Source organism: Eptesicus fuscus, chromosome 18, assembly GCF_027574615.1.
Source record: "Eptesicus fuscus isolate TK198812 chromosome 18, DD_ASM_mEF_20220401, whole genome shotgun sequence".
NCBI lineage: Eukaryota > Metazoa > Chordata > Mammalia > Chiroptera > Vespertilionidae > Eptesicus > Eptesicus fuscus.
In genome coordinates, this window is record NC_072490.1 from 52357409 (window position 1) to 52373112 (window position 15704).

The window sequence follows — 15704 nt, forward strand, 5'->3', positions numbered from 1 at the left end:
TTTCACTCTCTGTCTTCTAGGTGTTTGCAAAATCCTCCTGGATTGCTCCAGCATCTCCCCACAAATCGAACTCCCCTGCCTCAACTGTAATTTCCAAGAAGGTGATTTTTTTGCCTCAGTTAAAAGTTGAGTATCACAAATCCACCCTCTGCTGGATTCCACTGCCTTCTCCTGGCCTCCAAAACTTACAAAGTAACTGATGGAGAGTTTTATCACCATGGCAACAAATTCCTATAGTGTCTTCAATGAAATGGCAGCCTCCGCAGGGCATCAGCCCTTAACTATATTGTATCAACTTCAATGTTTGCTTTCTTTTAACCATGATAGCCTGTAGATACGTCTATCTGAATTTTATACCTTTGAAGTATTCAAGTTTAGAAAGAAGTTTTTTATTGACAACTGTTATTGATAATTCACCTTGTATTACATTTTTTGGTTCAGATTTCCCAAAATATTTTTCACTGTATTTTTAAAAAATTAAGTCAACACCTAGTATGTGCACAGTATAAGGTGTTTCTGCATATTTCTCTTTCCTGACTGATTTCAAACTCTTTTGCTAAGTTCTTCCTTATTTGACATCCTCATTTCTACATTACGACTAATGTAGATCCAGCAAGTCAATTCCTATGTCCAGTTCTTTTGGATTAGTTTTTGAAATTTGTCCATGTGTCTGAATTTACATTAAGTGGCCAGATTATTATGATCTCTGAACGCATAATAATCTGGTCACTCCGTGTATATACTCCATTGGGCTCACTCAACCATTTCTTCCTTCATTTCTCTGGTTTCCTTCATCCTTTCCATTAGGAACCTCTGTTCTATCATCTTGTGGTCACCCTCCTACACTGTAACAGCTTCCCAGCATGGTGACTGGGGACTGACTACAGACCAGCGGCTCCTCTCCTAACCATGCCTGGGAGGCAGGCTGAAGGACACCAACACTGAAGGAGCTAATTTCCCTCCACATTTTGGATGAGGTAATTTTTGGTGCCGAGAAAATTCTTTGTTCGTGGAACCAACAATTTTTAGTTTTACTGTTCAATTTTGGACTTACTTTTTCTGAAAGGCACAGTCTATACTACTCGAATTTTAAACTATAAAGCTCACGTTCTAACGATTCGTATATACAGATATTCATTTGGTGAATTACCTTTAGATAAAAATCTCCAATTATTTTCTTTTACACATCAATGGCATAGATTTTTATGACACTAGTTCCATAAAACCACATTTCCTCTTGAGAAGTACTCACTGACTTTTAGAATATACATGGTATCCCCAAAAATGTATATATACTTTGAATAATTATTAATTCAATGGGTTAAATCTGAAAAGAAAGAAACATCAGTTGAGCTATCAACTGTTAAGTGTGCATACATTTTTGGGGATGCCCTGCATATTTTATCTTATCACATGCAGAGCAAAAATGAAAAAAAAAAAAAAAAAGGATTGGAACATTTTGGGACAGGTATCAGTTTTCTCCCAAGAACCAAATCTGCTTAGAATGAGTTCAATATATAGGACTTAATTCTCTGATGAATCTATACTTAGTGACATTAGGTATCAGCTTCATTATTATTAAATATGACTAGCACAATGGGTATTGTTATTTTAGCTGGATAACTTTTCATTGTGGGGGGCTGTGTGCACTGTAGGATGTTCAGAAGCATCCCTAGGTCTGCCCATTATATGCCATTAGCACTCACTCCAGACAGTGCCACATGTCCTGGGGTGGGGGATGCAGGGGGTGGGGATCACCACTGCCATAAAAGAACCAAAGATTTGAATTTAACCAACCAACCAAACAAGAATAGGCCTAGCTTAATGTACATATAACCTACAATTAAATAAAAAATATAGAGATTTAATTATATCTTCAGTCACATGTAAAAATTAGCAACAAATCAAGGATGCACAAACCCTAAGACTCTCCCAATGAAATAAAACATTTGATACATTCACTTATTCAGAAAAGACACTCCTGGCTCTGCACTGGCATTATGTAGACTTTGTGATGTCACATATTACACATATATTTAGTGATTGTTTAAAAAAAAAATCCCCAGTGATGTCCAGATAGAACATCAGGAGACCTTTACCACCTGTATTCAAACGATTCTATTGTTTTAAAGACAAGGGCACCAAAACCAAAATAAATCGGGAAAACTTGAAGGTTTTCTGAAATGTTTTTATATCTGCAGCAAGATAGGTATTAAAGGCTAGAGGATTAATTAAGAAGGGGAGGTAAAGGGTTAGTAACAATGGCTCACATTTGTTTGAAGGCTCTGTTCAGTTAGGGATGGATAAGGCTGCCTCTAAATCAACACTGTCCAATTACATGAACACCAATGACACAGAGGTCGAGAGACAGAGATAGAGAAAGAGGGAGAGAGAGAGAGAGAGACAATAGTATACTTTACCATCCCCGGGAATGATGCGGAGGGTAACTGTGTTTCCCGCTTCCTTGATTAGGTTGACAATGTCTGAATGGGACTTGTTGGTGATGGAACATCCATTTACTGCCAAGATCCGGTCTCCTACTTTCAGCTTGCCACATCGGTCAGCAGGGCTCCCCTCAATAATCCGACCTATTTTGTGAGGCATAGCCACACATGCATTGCCTGCTTTGATAGTGAGTTTTAATTTTTTTTTAAGTTACGTGGGAATATAGTACAGGGAGGAGAAAAAGGGTTGAAAAGGGAAAGAGAAGGTTAAGTGTTAATTAATTAAAGCATTAAGCAAATGTTATTAAAGGAGAGCTCTGCGCCGATGGTCAAAACATTGGCAACACTCAGGGCATCCGTGGAAGAAGCCACTGCCCTGACCTGCAGTCCTTTCCTGGTCCAAAATGCGGGGAAATCCCCGCTCCCCGCCTTAAATCAATTATAAAATCTGGGATATTTCACAACTTGGAAGATTCTCAAGAGCCCCCCAAATAACTTGCCATTGACTGACTTTGGGACTTCACATGTGACCCCAGGGCTGGGAAGGGTGCTTCTACACGTTCTGTGTATATGCCACATCACTTTGCCAGCTGTTCTTTAAGCTTCTGCCAATGTTTTGTTCTTTCTCCATTTAGAAGAATAATCACTGGGAGTCTGGTGAGGCATGAGATCTGCTAGCACCCAAGATTCAATCTGAGAACGCCTCCTGGACAAACACTTCAACCTCCTGCCTTCTCTCCAGAATGGTGAAAGCTTTAGAAAAGCAAGAGATGAGCCAAGACAGTCCCCAACCTTGACATCTATTTTTGCTGTCATGACCTTTGCTCAACCATCCTATCTGTGTTTTCAGGATAGGGCCCAAATGGCTCACGAGCTCTGAATCCTCCTCCATCCTCACGAAAACCCCCTCAAGGGACTATGAAAACCTAGTACCTACTGAGGCTGAGGACGGTGACCCACACAAAGCTGGGTTCAAACCATTCCTCAACCCTGTTTCTTCAATCATTTCCTCTCTCCTCGTCAGTTACTACCCATTTGCAACATGAAAAACCAGAAAGAGTGCATTTGAAGAGGAAGGTTTATTGTGCACTTTGAGGGATTCCATGTCTCAGCCAAGAGTATTGCGAACTTCTAGAGAGAGGTGGGAAATTGGCTTCGAAGCCTGACAGAGTTCTCAGCTAATCATATTTTAGTTTCAAAGTTTCTTATGCACATTCACCTGTTTTGGGAATTTGTCTTTCTGGGGACTCTGAAGACAGGTAAGCAGTTGAGCCACCTTTTGGAGAGGGTGACAAAACGAGCATGGGAGACCTGGAAACTGAGTGGGCTCTCCCGGCACCAGTGGGACCCTGAGGGTAACGTGGGGAAGGAGCTGTACGTCCTTTGAATCTCAGAGTATTTGCCGGAGTTTGTTTTATTGGATGTAACATTATGGCAAAAGAATTTTTTAAAAGGAAGTTAAACAGTTTTTTTTGGAATCCAACAGGCAGATGTGGTGAAAGCTTCCACACTTAATTCAAGGTTTTGGTTAAGTTTTGCCCATCTCCAAGGACAACTCGCATGAGAAAGGTATCAAACAGCAGGTGTGAGGAAAGCTCGCACAGTTCAGAACAGAAGTGTCATGCAAAGTATTAGGGACAGTTTAGTACATTCATTGCAAGAACCAGAGGAAAACAATCAAAGACCAATTGTGAGTGAAGACATTCAATATTCATTAAGTAACATAGCCTCCCACCGGACATATCTGCTACTTCTTTCTAGAAAGTGGAACAGAATTCTGAAATCCTGAGACCATCAAAGGGTGCATGGGGACAGTCACAATATGGATCTGAAGAAAATAACTTGGGAGTCCTCACTCCCCTGCCTTTCTTTTTATTAAATTAAGCAGAAAAGTCTCCAAAACTAATTTTAAAAGTAGAAAAACGCCTTGCCTTGATGTCATGTCACCCATCCATGACATGGATTATTAAAGTAGCTCACAAAAGCAGTTAGTAATGGGTGCTTGTTACTGCAGCCACACATGCACAGACCCGCTGACTGTCTCCTCGTGGCCAAACCTCAGTGGAACCGGCTTTAGCAGGATGGAAGGGGCAGAGACTACATGGAGGCAAAGGGGTTCCTCGGAAGCAGGAAGCTAAAGGGATGGGCCACCTCGCTGATCTTAGCCAGCAAGGTCCTCAGACTCCTTGTGAGTAAGGCATTTGGGGACAGAGCTGAGGTACATTTCAAAGCCTGCACAGCCCTTCCTGCTTCCCATCACATTCCATACTCATCGGCAAATGTGCGTGGGGAATAACAAATTACTTTATCCGATGAAGAAGGTGGGTCATTCTTGGAGCACATATTTATAATCCATTCAATCGGAAACAGATTCATAGATTACTAGTTCCTGGAATCCAATGGGTTCCTATTTGTCTCTGCTGAGAGTTAACCTCCTGAGAGGGTGAAAATACTCTGCTGAAACCCCCACACCTGGACTAGACGGGAAATCACCCCTGCTGGAATTCAAGGGCAAGGAAGACATACGACTCTCAGGTTTTAATTAGATTGTTAATCAGGCAAAAGCAAAAATTATTTTAAATTAAAACATTTCAGATGGGGACAGAGGGAGAAAGGACACAGATCAGGTGGAAAGGGCATTTCATGTACTATTTTTACTCCTTACACCTCTACTTTTCCTAAGCATTTTTACAGCCACTCGCTCCTTAAAAATCTCCCAGACCTTCAGATGCCACTATTTCCCCGGCGAGAATTTCTGACATCAAGGGGTTGTTCTGCGAATTGCGTGCAGATGTCAGGATGCTTAGGGTGTGTGAACACGCATTCAGAATGGAAGCTGAACGGTTAAAAAAACACCCAACCTTCAGGAGGGAAAAGTACCAAACAAACTGCATCCCAATTAAGACTTTGATCACCTGCAGCGAAGAGCAGGGAGGCGTTTCTGTTAATGAGATATTGACCGGCGGGCCTGGCGGCCTCGGAAACCCGGGGAAGGGCACTGCCACTCACCGAAGGTCGTGCCCGCCTCGGGCCGGCTCACGGACGACACGATGACGAAGCCGAAGCCCTCGCTGTCCCCGCGCCGGATCTCCACGTCGTAGGGCTGCAGGGCGCTGCCCACGCCGCTGCCGCCGCCCCCGCCGCTGCCGATGCCGCTGGTGCTGCCGCTGCCGGAGCTCACCGTGTTCAGCGAGTTCTGGCTGCCCTGCGGGGTGCGCTTCTCCTCGGTCAGCGAGGCGGGCTGCGTGCTGCTGTGGTGCGACGAGGCCGGCGAGGGCACCTCCGGCTCCGCTTTGGGGGCTGTGCAGAAGGTGCGCTCTCAGGCCCCGATCTGGCCCCCAGCGCCGCCACCCTCTCCCCCCAGCGCCCGCCACTCGCACCCCTCCCAGCTTCACGCGTGCTCGAAGCCAGGAGATGAGCCTGGCCGCACAGAACCCAGGCTCAAGGGTTTTAAGCAGCACCCACACCCACACCCACACTCAACACCCGGTTCCGCACTCGGAGGGATCCCTGCGCGAACCACAGGCCATGCAGAAGTGCAGGTTGGCCCACACCACGATGACCGTCCTTGCCGAGGTCTGACCTTGGCCCACATTCTGAGTGCCATTACCCTCAAGTCTCAGTTCTACTCAGCTTTCCAGGGTTTGCTGTGAATTTCCCATCAGGCAAGAAGATACACAGACACCACCGCAGGCTGCCCTGCTGGGGGATTCCTCCTGGCGGCCAGGCTCACGGATCCACTCTGAGCACATCACAACCGAATACCCTCAGAATTCCCGTGCTATGCAATTCCAGTTGGATTGCTTGGTCAGGTGACAGGGTAAAACACTCCTAAAGAGCCACAGTAGTTGGTGAAACCAACTTAGGTTTCATGCCAGAAGCAAAATGTGTGTTCAGCTTTTGGGTAAGACTATATTTATTCTGGAAAGCTCCTCCTCTCATAGATTTCTATCTTATTGTAGTAAAATACAGAGACCATAACATTTTTAACTATTTTTAAGTGTACAGTTTAGTGGCATTAAGTAGTCACACTGTTGTCAACCATCATCTCCACAACTTTATCACCTTCCCAAATGGAAACTCTACCATTAAAGGCCACCGAACCATTTCCCTCTCTGCAGCCCCTGGCAACCACCAGTCTACTTCCTGACTATAACCCTGTCTGCCTAGTGCCTCATGGAAGTAGACTCATATGATATTTGTCCTTCTGTGACTGATTTAATTGTCTTTTAATAGATTTAATATATCTTTGACCCAGAGCTAAAAACCCCAAATACTTAAGGATTTAAAAATAATTCTGAAATAAAAATCTCATTGCTCTACTACTTTTATTTGGCCAGTGAAGTAAGAAAGCGTTCAGCACATCTCAAAAGCCACTCTGACCTTGGTGTTGGCTGCAGGGAATACTGTGTGAAGAAAGACTGGCTGGCCTGCCCTGGCGGCCTCGGAACCTAACTGATTACCAGTGGTCTCCAGGGCTGCAGTAGGCAGGACTCTCCCACACTAGAATCTGACACCTGTAATTAATTATATATGACTTAAATGAGTTACACCACTTTTTTTTAAACAAGGTGCCAGTTGATTTTAAGTATATATTTCACTAATATTAAAACTATGGAGAACTACTATGTGACATCACACTTCTTCAGTAATTCAACTGATACAGCACTGAATGTGCTTCTACTGCATCTGGGTTCTGTCTTAAACACGTGGGGGTGGCGGGGGGGCTGCAGACAAAGGTGAACCACCTAGAGCAGTGGTCGGCAAACTGCGGCGGCTTGCGAGCCACCTGTGGCTCTTTGGCCCCTTGAGTATGGCTCTTCCACAAAATACCACAGCCTGGGCGAGTCTATTTTGAAGAAGTGGCGTTAGAAGAAGTTTAAAAAATTTGGCTCTCAAAAGAAATTTCAATTGTTGTACTGTTGATATTTGGCTCTGTTGACTAATGAGTTTGCCGACCACTGACCTAGAGTGTGCTCCCAGGCAGCTGGTGAGGGAAGGGCGAGGGCAGACACATGGTGAGCTGTCACTGAGCGGCGGGTCTGCCACAGACGGAAACCCTGATTCACAAGAATGGCATGGAGGGAAGCTAAAATCTGGAGGCGGGGAGGGAGGAGGGACTGTCTGAGGCCGTCACAGAGAAGGTATACCTGCGTTGGGCCTGAAAGGATATGTAGTATTTTGAAGCTTGCAGGGGACAGAATCAAATATGACTTAGAACTGGGCAACTCTTCCACTTTCTTGGAGAGAGAAAAATATCTCGCTTTTTTCCTATCAACAATAGAGCACAACCTAATTGTTGCTCTCTTAACTTGAAAGTCTGATTCTCCTGACTGTCTTAATGACCTCTTTTGTTGAGAGTTATCATCAGATGAAGCGGATGATAAAGTTCTAGTTGGCAAGGTGTTGGGGAGGTAACATATTTTCACCTGACCTTCTAGAAGTCTTTGCTGAACAGGTACGCATGGCACACTGAAGGACTTTTGAACGACAGTCTTGCAGGGTTTGAGGGAAGCAAACCATCTGGAAATTCTGAGCTTAGACACATTTGCAAACATTTGCGAAAGCAGATGCCTGAGGAGGCAGGCAGACACAGGAAGGGGTCCTTGTCTGTGCACAGAGACAATGCACGGTCGAAGGAATGAATGGGGAACATACCTGAAAATACCACTTTGCGCCGCACCGTGAGGTTGACATGGCCTTGCTTGGCAGCTTGTTGCATAAGCTGGACCACAAGCTGGTGTGACTTTCCAATGACTGGTGTCCCATCCACACAGATTAATTCATCCCCAGACCTCAGGCGGCCATCCGTATCAGCAGCACCCAGTGGTACAATGTGACCGATATAAATCTGTTGAGTGAGTAATTGGATGATGGATAAAACAGCGACCTTTTCCTTTGCTATTATACTCAAAGACTTCACATCTCTGGGAACATTTAATTCATTCATGTCTGTATCCATGCCACAAGCACTTTCTGGTGCCCACGGGATGCCAGGCGCTGTGCTAGGTGCTACAACAGTTCTTACATGGGGGACAAAGAACTTTTTCTTGTTTGGTTCCCTGACACTTATCTGTGGTGATGATTCTGTTTTTCCTTTGCAGAAATAAAACACTTTATTCCTTTCCTTTGCAAAACCCTTTCTCCTTTTCTATCTACTTATGAACCTCCTTTCAGAAAACTCTGCTAATTGTAAGAGTGGTACTACTTTTCTTTAAAACACAGCACTGTGCCTCCCAATAGTGAATGCACAGTAGACACTATTAAGTGAAGGAGTGAACCAACAAGCAAGTCTGGTCTGACATCTGCATTTCTGTCCTCTCAGCACCCGCATCCAAGCAGCCTTTATTTAGTGCCTTATGTTTACCGTCCACTAAGCTTTAGTTAAAATAGTGGTGCTCTCCCTGCCTTCTCCTTAGGTACCAATGCTACCGCTACCTTTGCATGACATGCAGTTTACAAAAAGCTCCGCCAGGTGAGTGGTTAAGAATATGGACTCTGGAATCAGACCCTTTCCAGTCCTTCCATTACTAACTCTGTGATCTTGGGCAAGTCAATTAACCTTTTGTGTCTTCGTTGGATGATTTGAAAAATAGGGAAACACTCATGGACTTGAAGGATAAATGAGAGTGTATGTTAAAGCCTTTGGCATAGCATCTGGCACAGAGTAAGCACTCAATAAGTAATAGTTATTTTTACTCTGATGAAGGAATTAATAATACATTTCTTTAGTTCTCTTTTCCCCCTTCAAAAGGATTCTGTGATGAAACACTAAGTTTATTCTAAAGATGAGGCCCAGAGAGGTGAAGTGTCTCCTAACTCTTGTTTGGGGTTCTTTCTTTTGTAAAGACAGTTGGGTCCAACTTTTTCTAATCTCTCAACCAGGTGCTCCTCAAAATACAGAACTGGCCAGAGCATCGGGCCATTGTTTTCTTACTGGATACCAATTCCTTTTGCTTTTTTTTGCTTCATATTCTTTGATGGCAGCTCCCACTTTTCACAAACATGAACACAAACTTTTATAGTGAAACCAAGGGTCCTTATGACTGTGATTAATTCAGCTATAATCCTAGTCTAGAAATAATGTCTCTCTTTCTAACCCTCAGAGACCTAGCCTTTCCCCCGGATAAGCAGCCACCCCGAGGCAGCAGCAGACAGGAGCCGGGGCCTGACCAATGGTCATGGGCCTGGACCTCGGCAGGCTAGGTTTCAGCTCCTGAGCCCTAAGGTGGAACGACCCCCTAGCTACTTCCCCATGAGACCAGACAGAGGGACACTGTCCTCGAGACCTGAAAAGATAATTCCTCACCCTCACCTCAGCTCCTAGCACAACCCCAAGCCTCCGGCTTCGGGCATTAGCTGCCGGTTCTCCTGGGTGGTGCACTCCTAATAAAATAGCCAGTCTGTGTCCGTGCCGGGCTCTGCCAGCGCCGGGTGGGTGAACTCTTTCTGTTCTCTAGTCCCTTTTCCCTCGAGACAAAAACTCCACAAAACCCAAGGAAAGGCCCCTCTGCCTGGACGAAGCGGTCAGTGTGGCACCTGGCTGGATTTGAGCCTTGGGATTTGTTACTGCTGCCAGCACTGTGTGTGTGTGTGTGTGGGGGGGGGGGGGGGGGGAGGGGGAGGGACACAAAAGACTCACAGGTTCCCCTGGTTCATTTCCACCCAGAATCCTAAATCCAAATCCAGTCTCTTTCCTCCAGAGGAAGATGTCCTGCTCTTGGTAATCTGGAACTAGAGGGGGAGAAGGGAGAGAGGTTATTTCTCTGAGACAAGGAAGCACACCCCTAAGGTACACAGTTACAGGACCAACACTCGCGGTGCTTGAGCAGATGACAGCTTCTAACACAGACAAGGCGACAAAACAACAGGACGCTGGGCAAGGGTGGGCAGTGGCAGCAGTCACTGAGCACCAAGTTTTTTCCAAGGACCAATCACTGTTTGATAATTCCTGACCAAGCCCGAGCCATCATCCCTGACCGAGCCCGTGACCAGCAGGGGCTCCTCTCCTCAGAACTGCTGCAGGGGCCTGAATTACAACCACCACGGCCGCCACGGTGCCTGGGAGAGAGAGGTGAAGTCACAGCCACTCAGGGAAGGCACCTGATGCTCCATCACTAAAAGAAGAGAGAGCTTGGCGTAAAGAATGTTCCATTAAAAAACCAACCAAACCAAAACACTTCTTTCTTCTTTAAGGCAATCAAGGCCAGCAATGCCAATAACTTAACTTGTTAGATCATTTTTGCCAAAGTAAGTTCGTCTTAAACATCCAAATATTTCCCAATTGGCAGTTCACTAAGATTTCAGTACTTTACCCAAGTCTCCAGCCTTCCATATCTTTAAGATTAATGGTGACAACAAAACTGTTCTGTATCAATGAACCATATTTCATTTAAAGCGTGACTGTTTTACTCCAGAATTTGCCTATATTTCATCATTAAAAGTATTAATTATCCAATAACTTGATATTTTACTTTTAAAATTCAATATTTCAGGGTTTTAAAATAAAAAAAATCTCATTTTTTAAAAGAAAAGTAATTTCCATGGAAACATGCTTACTGCACATGAAATTGTTCTATATACCACCCTGTTACCTAACTATGGCAATAAAGAAGGGTTATTTCTACTTAATTTTTATTTAATAGATACTGTTTTATAGTCTATAAATGACATATCTTTTATTTAAAGAGAAAAAATGTAGTTTAGTGGCAGTGAGTCTTAAATGAGATTTTCAAAGATTGTTCTGCCGACTTTCTGGTTTAAGTAATTGGATTGGGGCTGGAGTGGGGTGCAGATCCGAGCATTTAATTCTCTTCTCCAATTCTGTCCAATGGGGCAGGGAGGAGGAGGCGGTGTTTACGCTTCAAGTTGGAGAGAGGGCCCTTCTTAGTGACTCACCCACAGGCTCCAAATGTACAGCGAGTGAATGTGCCCAGAGAGAAGCAGCCAAATAAGCCGGGAAGAGCAAGTCAGAGAGGCCTGACTCTGATGATTTTGCTGGAGCTATCTTAATGCCGTGGCTCTGAGCAGTGCTTTTCACCCCGCGCTTTTTTATTATACTCGCCGAGCTAAGCTCCCAGAGCCACGGAACATGGAGTGGAGCTACAGCGGAGGACTCCCACAGACATGATTTGAGAATTATATTTTCTTAAGCATGCTAAGGTAACAATATTTTCCTTCCGTTTGAGTGTCTGGCTACAGGGTATTTAGTGTAATAGACTCATGGAAACAACAAATTAAATCAACTTGGGTCTCCGTCGTTGGTTCACTCAAGCAGGATTATTACCAAAATGGACCCTGGGTGCTTCCCAGCGCACTGGGTTCCTGGCAGAGTCTGCTGAGCCTCTCTGTGAACAGCCTCTGCAGAGACCTCCAGCCAGACCCATTTCTCAGCAGCACATGCCCATCCTGCGATGACACCAAACGGAGCCAGTTCTGCCTCATGATGCTCATTGAGGTGTAAGCTATCAGGGTGTGGGGGGTGTGGCCAGCAGGCTTAGGCTTATCATACAGGTTAGTCCACAGGAAAAAAGCATTTGTTTCTCCCTTAGAATCAATGGGAAAATGGCAAATTTATTTAAAAACAAGATGCCCAATGACACCAAGAATGTTGAGGACTGCAACGATGAGCCAGGAAAACAGACACAAACACAGAGCACCAACACGTAGGGATGCTGCAAAGGAAGTCTTTCGGCTCCTTAAACATTACTGATGCTTCCCTTCCCCCGCCAAATGCACACAGCCCGTCCACTTGGGTGACACACGGGTCACAGGCTTCCTCCCCTCTGTGTCCTCTGCTGCCAGCGGCACTGAGGTGCCTCAACTGCTCCTCCCAAATGGTTAGCTCTCTTCTTTATTCCAGGCAGATTCTACTTCAATTACATTTGTAGGAGACAGCAGGGTACAACCCTCTTTCTGATGTTTATGGCCCTTTGTTTTCTTTTGAGTGAGGCTAAATCAAAGGAGCTAGGAGAACCTGGTCCAGCTTTCTTCACTGGTAAGCCCTGGCATAGGAGACAGCCTCAGCAGTTCATCTCCTTTGGTGACGGAAGTGACAGCTCAATAAAGTGCTCAAAAGACTTCCTTTGCTAATTAGACGGATGGAATCACCAGGTTTGCGAAGAAACCTCCTGGTGTCTCCATTCCTGCAGACACACGTTTCCAGACTTAGCAAGCCCATGCCATCACTTTTTATTTCTTTATCTGGTCTTTGGTCTATGCCTGGTTAACAAGAATTACCAAAACACGTGGCTCATGGCAATTCCCTTTCTGTGTCCCCCCTCCCAGCCCCCCAGACCAATGGGAACATCAAACAGAATGAATATAATGGAGAAATAAAAGTTTTCAGCGAATCCTTACTCTGACATTCTCCAAAATTCGTGGAATTGCTTTCTCTCTCTCTTTCACCCTTGCTCAATCCCGACGCAGGCGAAGGTGACATAGCTGGAATATTAATTTCACAATTTGCAAAGCTTAATGTATGTGCATTCTCTCAGTTCATGTTAATTTCGTTTTGATTGATAAGGAGCGTGCAGTTAAGCTTTCACAGTAAAGGTCATGGCTGCTCTGGATTTTAAAAGATTGCAGTTTGATTCTGCTTTATTTAAATTTTTTTTTTTCATGGTGCTTTTCTTGTAAAAAAGCTAGAATTTACAATTGTACCGTTGAGCATTTCATAGACCTCCCATGACCATATTAGACTCCTCATATTTAATTGAACCCCAAAGTACACATTCTTGTATGGCCTTGTCCTAACTATGTCATGAACTTCATATTTGTCTAAACCCATATTTATCTTTGGAAAAAAATTAAGTATACTTTTGTAACTGCCACACTATAGCACTTATTTAAGAGCATCAGGTTCCTGATGGAATTCATCCTGTGCTAATACCTGTTCAGATGAATTTTAGGCACTTCAACAGAACAGCCTTCCACGTAGAGGCACAAAGCATCAGATCTGCCGAGGTCTGAACACACACACACACACACACACAAGAAGTGTCTAGAACGATAACCAAGCTCCCGAAACAGACTCTGGTAACGCAGCCCGTTCACCACTTCCAACTGTGTAAGCGCGTCTCCCCAAAAGCCCGGCTTACGCTGGGTAAGGGGGCAGCTTTGACAGGCTTTCTTCCCAAACTATTTGTGAACGGGCAAAACGCCAGCGGGAAGTTTTAGACTTCCTTGTATAGCCAACACCAGTGGGTACAGCTGGTCCCCGATACAGTAAGACTGTATCAGTGTCATTTTTAAAAACACCTGCACAATACGTATGTTACCTAGAAAAAACAAAACAGGCAATATGGCTTTTAAAGGACTTCCATGCTTGCCTTTGTATTTAATTAAACTTGTAAGCCCTTCAAAGGGCTTCACCAACACGTCTGCACTTCAGATGATTCATCTGACACTGCTGTTGTGACAGACGCCATGTCGAGGCTATGGGAGTTTGCACAGCACTGCGACCATGTGAAGGCCCTGAATCAGAGACGGTGCTCACCATCACATCGCCCTTCTCAATAAAATGAAATATAAGGAAAACATATTTCTCCACAAAGGGAGGCACAGATTAAGGGTACCATTAAGGTACTATAGCTGACTTCAATTTTCCTGGAGTACTTTGCTCAGTGTAATATCTTGCGGGGAGGGGGCAGCGAATCACATCTTAGGCTACACACTGTGTTTCTCTTCAAAAGACAAGATAAAAAACCACCTAGGGGACGGCAGAAACTGATCAGAGGAAAAGCAAAATACTAGTTAAAAGACAAGATCAATGTAGGTTCACTCATAGGTTCTGTGAAAAGAAGAAAATCTGCGACAGATTCAGGATAATTACCACTGGGTGGGGGAGGGGGGCGGTCTCATCATTATCCTCATTTAGTAGCATGGAGGAATCCAAGTAAATCTCAACATCAATTAGGCTGCACCACAAAGACACTGACCCTCACTTGTGCCCTGGACCCTAACCCTGCAGATGGGAAAGAGCGAGGACAGACCGGCCCGGCCCAAGGCCTCCCGCCCGCCGGCCACTGAGCCCTCTGATGCTCACACAGCTGGCGGGGGGAAGATTGCATGCTTTTCTTATTGGGGAGGGGGGGTGGTGAAAACTTTTTTAAAAAATTGGATAAATTCTGAAGACATTTTGCTTCTATCAAAGTAAAAAATGCATTAGTGCTGCCTGTCGATCACGACGTCCCACCAGTGCTTCAGAATACGACTTATATTATCATGAAAAGATCCAGACGTGGGCATCGCAGTCCCACATGTGCCACACGGAGAAAGCAGGCACAGTCCAGGAAGCGGAGGGCGGGCCGGGCAGCGGAGAAGCCGCCGGTGACGGAAATGCGAAGAGAATGCGAAACGTTCCTCCTTGGAAACACTTCGTCAATGAAGTCGCTACAGTTGGTGGCAGACCGGGAGGACAGACTCCAGGTTCACACGCAGGGACTACTGCTTAGGAGACGTTCCAAATGGACCTTCATTTCCTGCGGCCCGTGTCAGGTTTCCCAGGGGTCTTTCTCATCCAGGCACTAAATAAATCCCTTCCCCAATGACGTGCCTTTTGTCAGCATCGTGAGCCCTCAGCCACACGCCTGCTTCATTCCACGCACTGCTGTGATAAGGCAACGATGCTCTCCCGAGTGCCTTCCACCATCTGATAATCAGCTAGACTCCAACTTGCCCTGGGCCTGCCCGCTGAGCTGCACCCGGTAGCAGTTCAGACAGGGATCTGGCCTCACTCCCTGTTTTGTTTGGGCCACAGAGGAGCTGTTTCAGCCAAGGCCATGCCTCCTGCCCCCCGCGCCCCCCTGAGTGGGTGGTCGAGGCGGGGCGCCTCCACTCCCCAGGGGGCTTGGCCTGACAGCTGACCACACCTGTGCTGAGGGGCGGGGGGCGGGCAGATGGGCAAAATGATTCTCTTCTCCTTCCACTCTTAATCAGACCCCTCACCAAATGCAGCCTCCATCACTGCACGCTCTCTCCTGCCCCAGGCCAACAGGAGAAAAGGAGGTCCATGACCTCCAGCTGCTTCATCCTGACCAATCAGACTCAGGAGGAACAGCTAGTAACAGCCACAGCCAAAAAAGAGCCAATTGTATGTGCTAAGATGAACGCCTTTTAGGAACTTGCATTGGCGGTAATGATAAGATACGTGAACATTACTTATGGTGAACAGTCTTTGGCAGTCACTTCATAATAAAAGTAAGAAATTAAACATGAAGGCAATGTTTTGTTCATAGGAGCCACAAAGTCACGGTGTAG

General features: G+C 45.4%; 1 protein-coding gene across 1 annotated transcript in view; it reads right to left on the reverse strand.

Moving 5' to 3' along the window:
- MAGI1 (membrane associated guanylate kinase, WW and PDZ domain containing 1) overlaps positions 1-15704 on the reverse strand; it is a 575588-nt gene that overhangs the window by 13782 nt on the left and 546102 nt on the right. The window contains exons 15-18 of the mRNA XM_008146348.3: positions 10087-10178; positions 8103-8295; positions 5454-5744; positions 2421-2621 (exon numbers count right to left, since the gene is read on the reverse strand). Of these exons, the coding sequence (XP_008144570.2) occupies positions 2421-2621; positions 5454-5744; positions 8103-8295; positions 10087-10178 (777 nt within the window). The remainder of the gene's footprint in view (positions 1-2420; positions 2622-5453; positions 5745-8102; positions 8296-10086; positions 10179-15704) is intronic.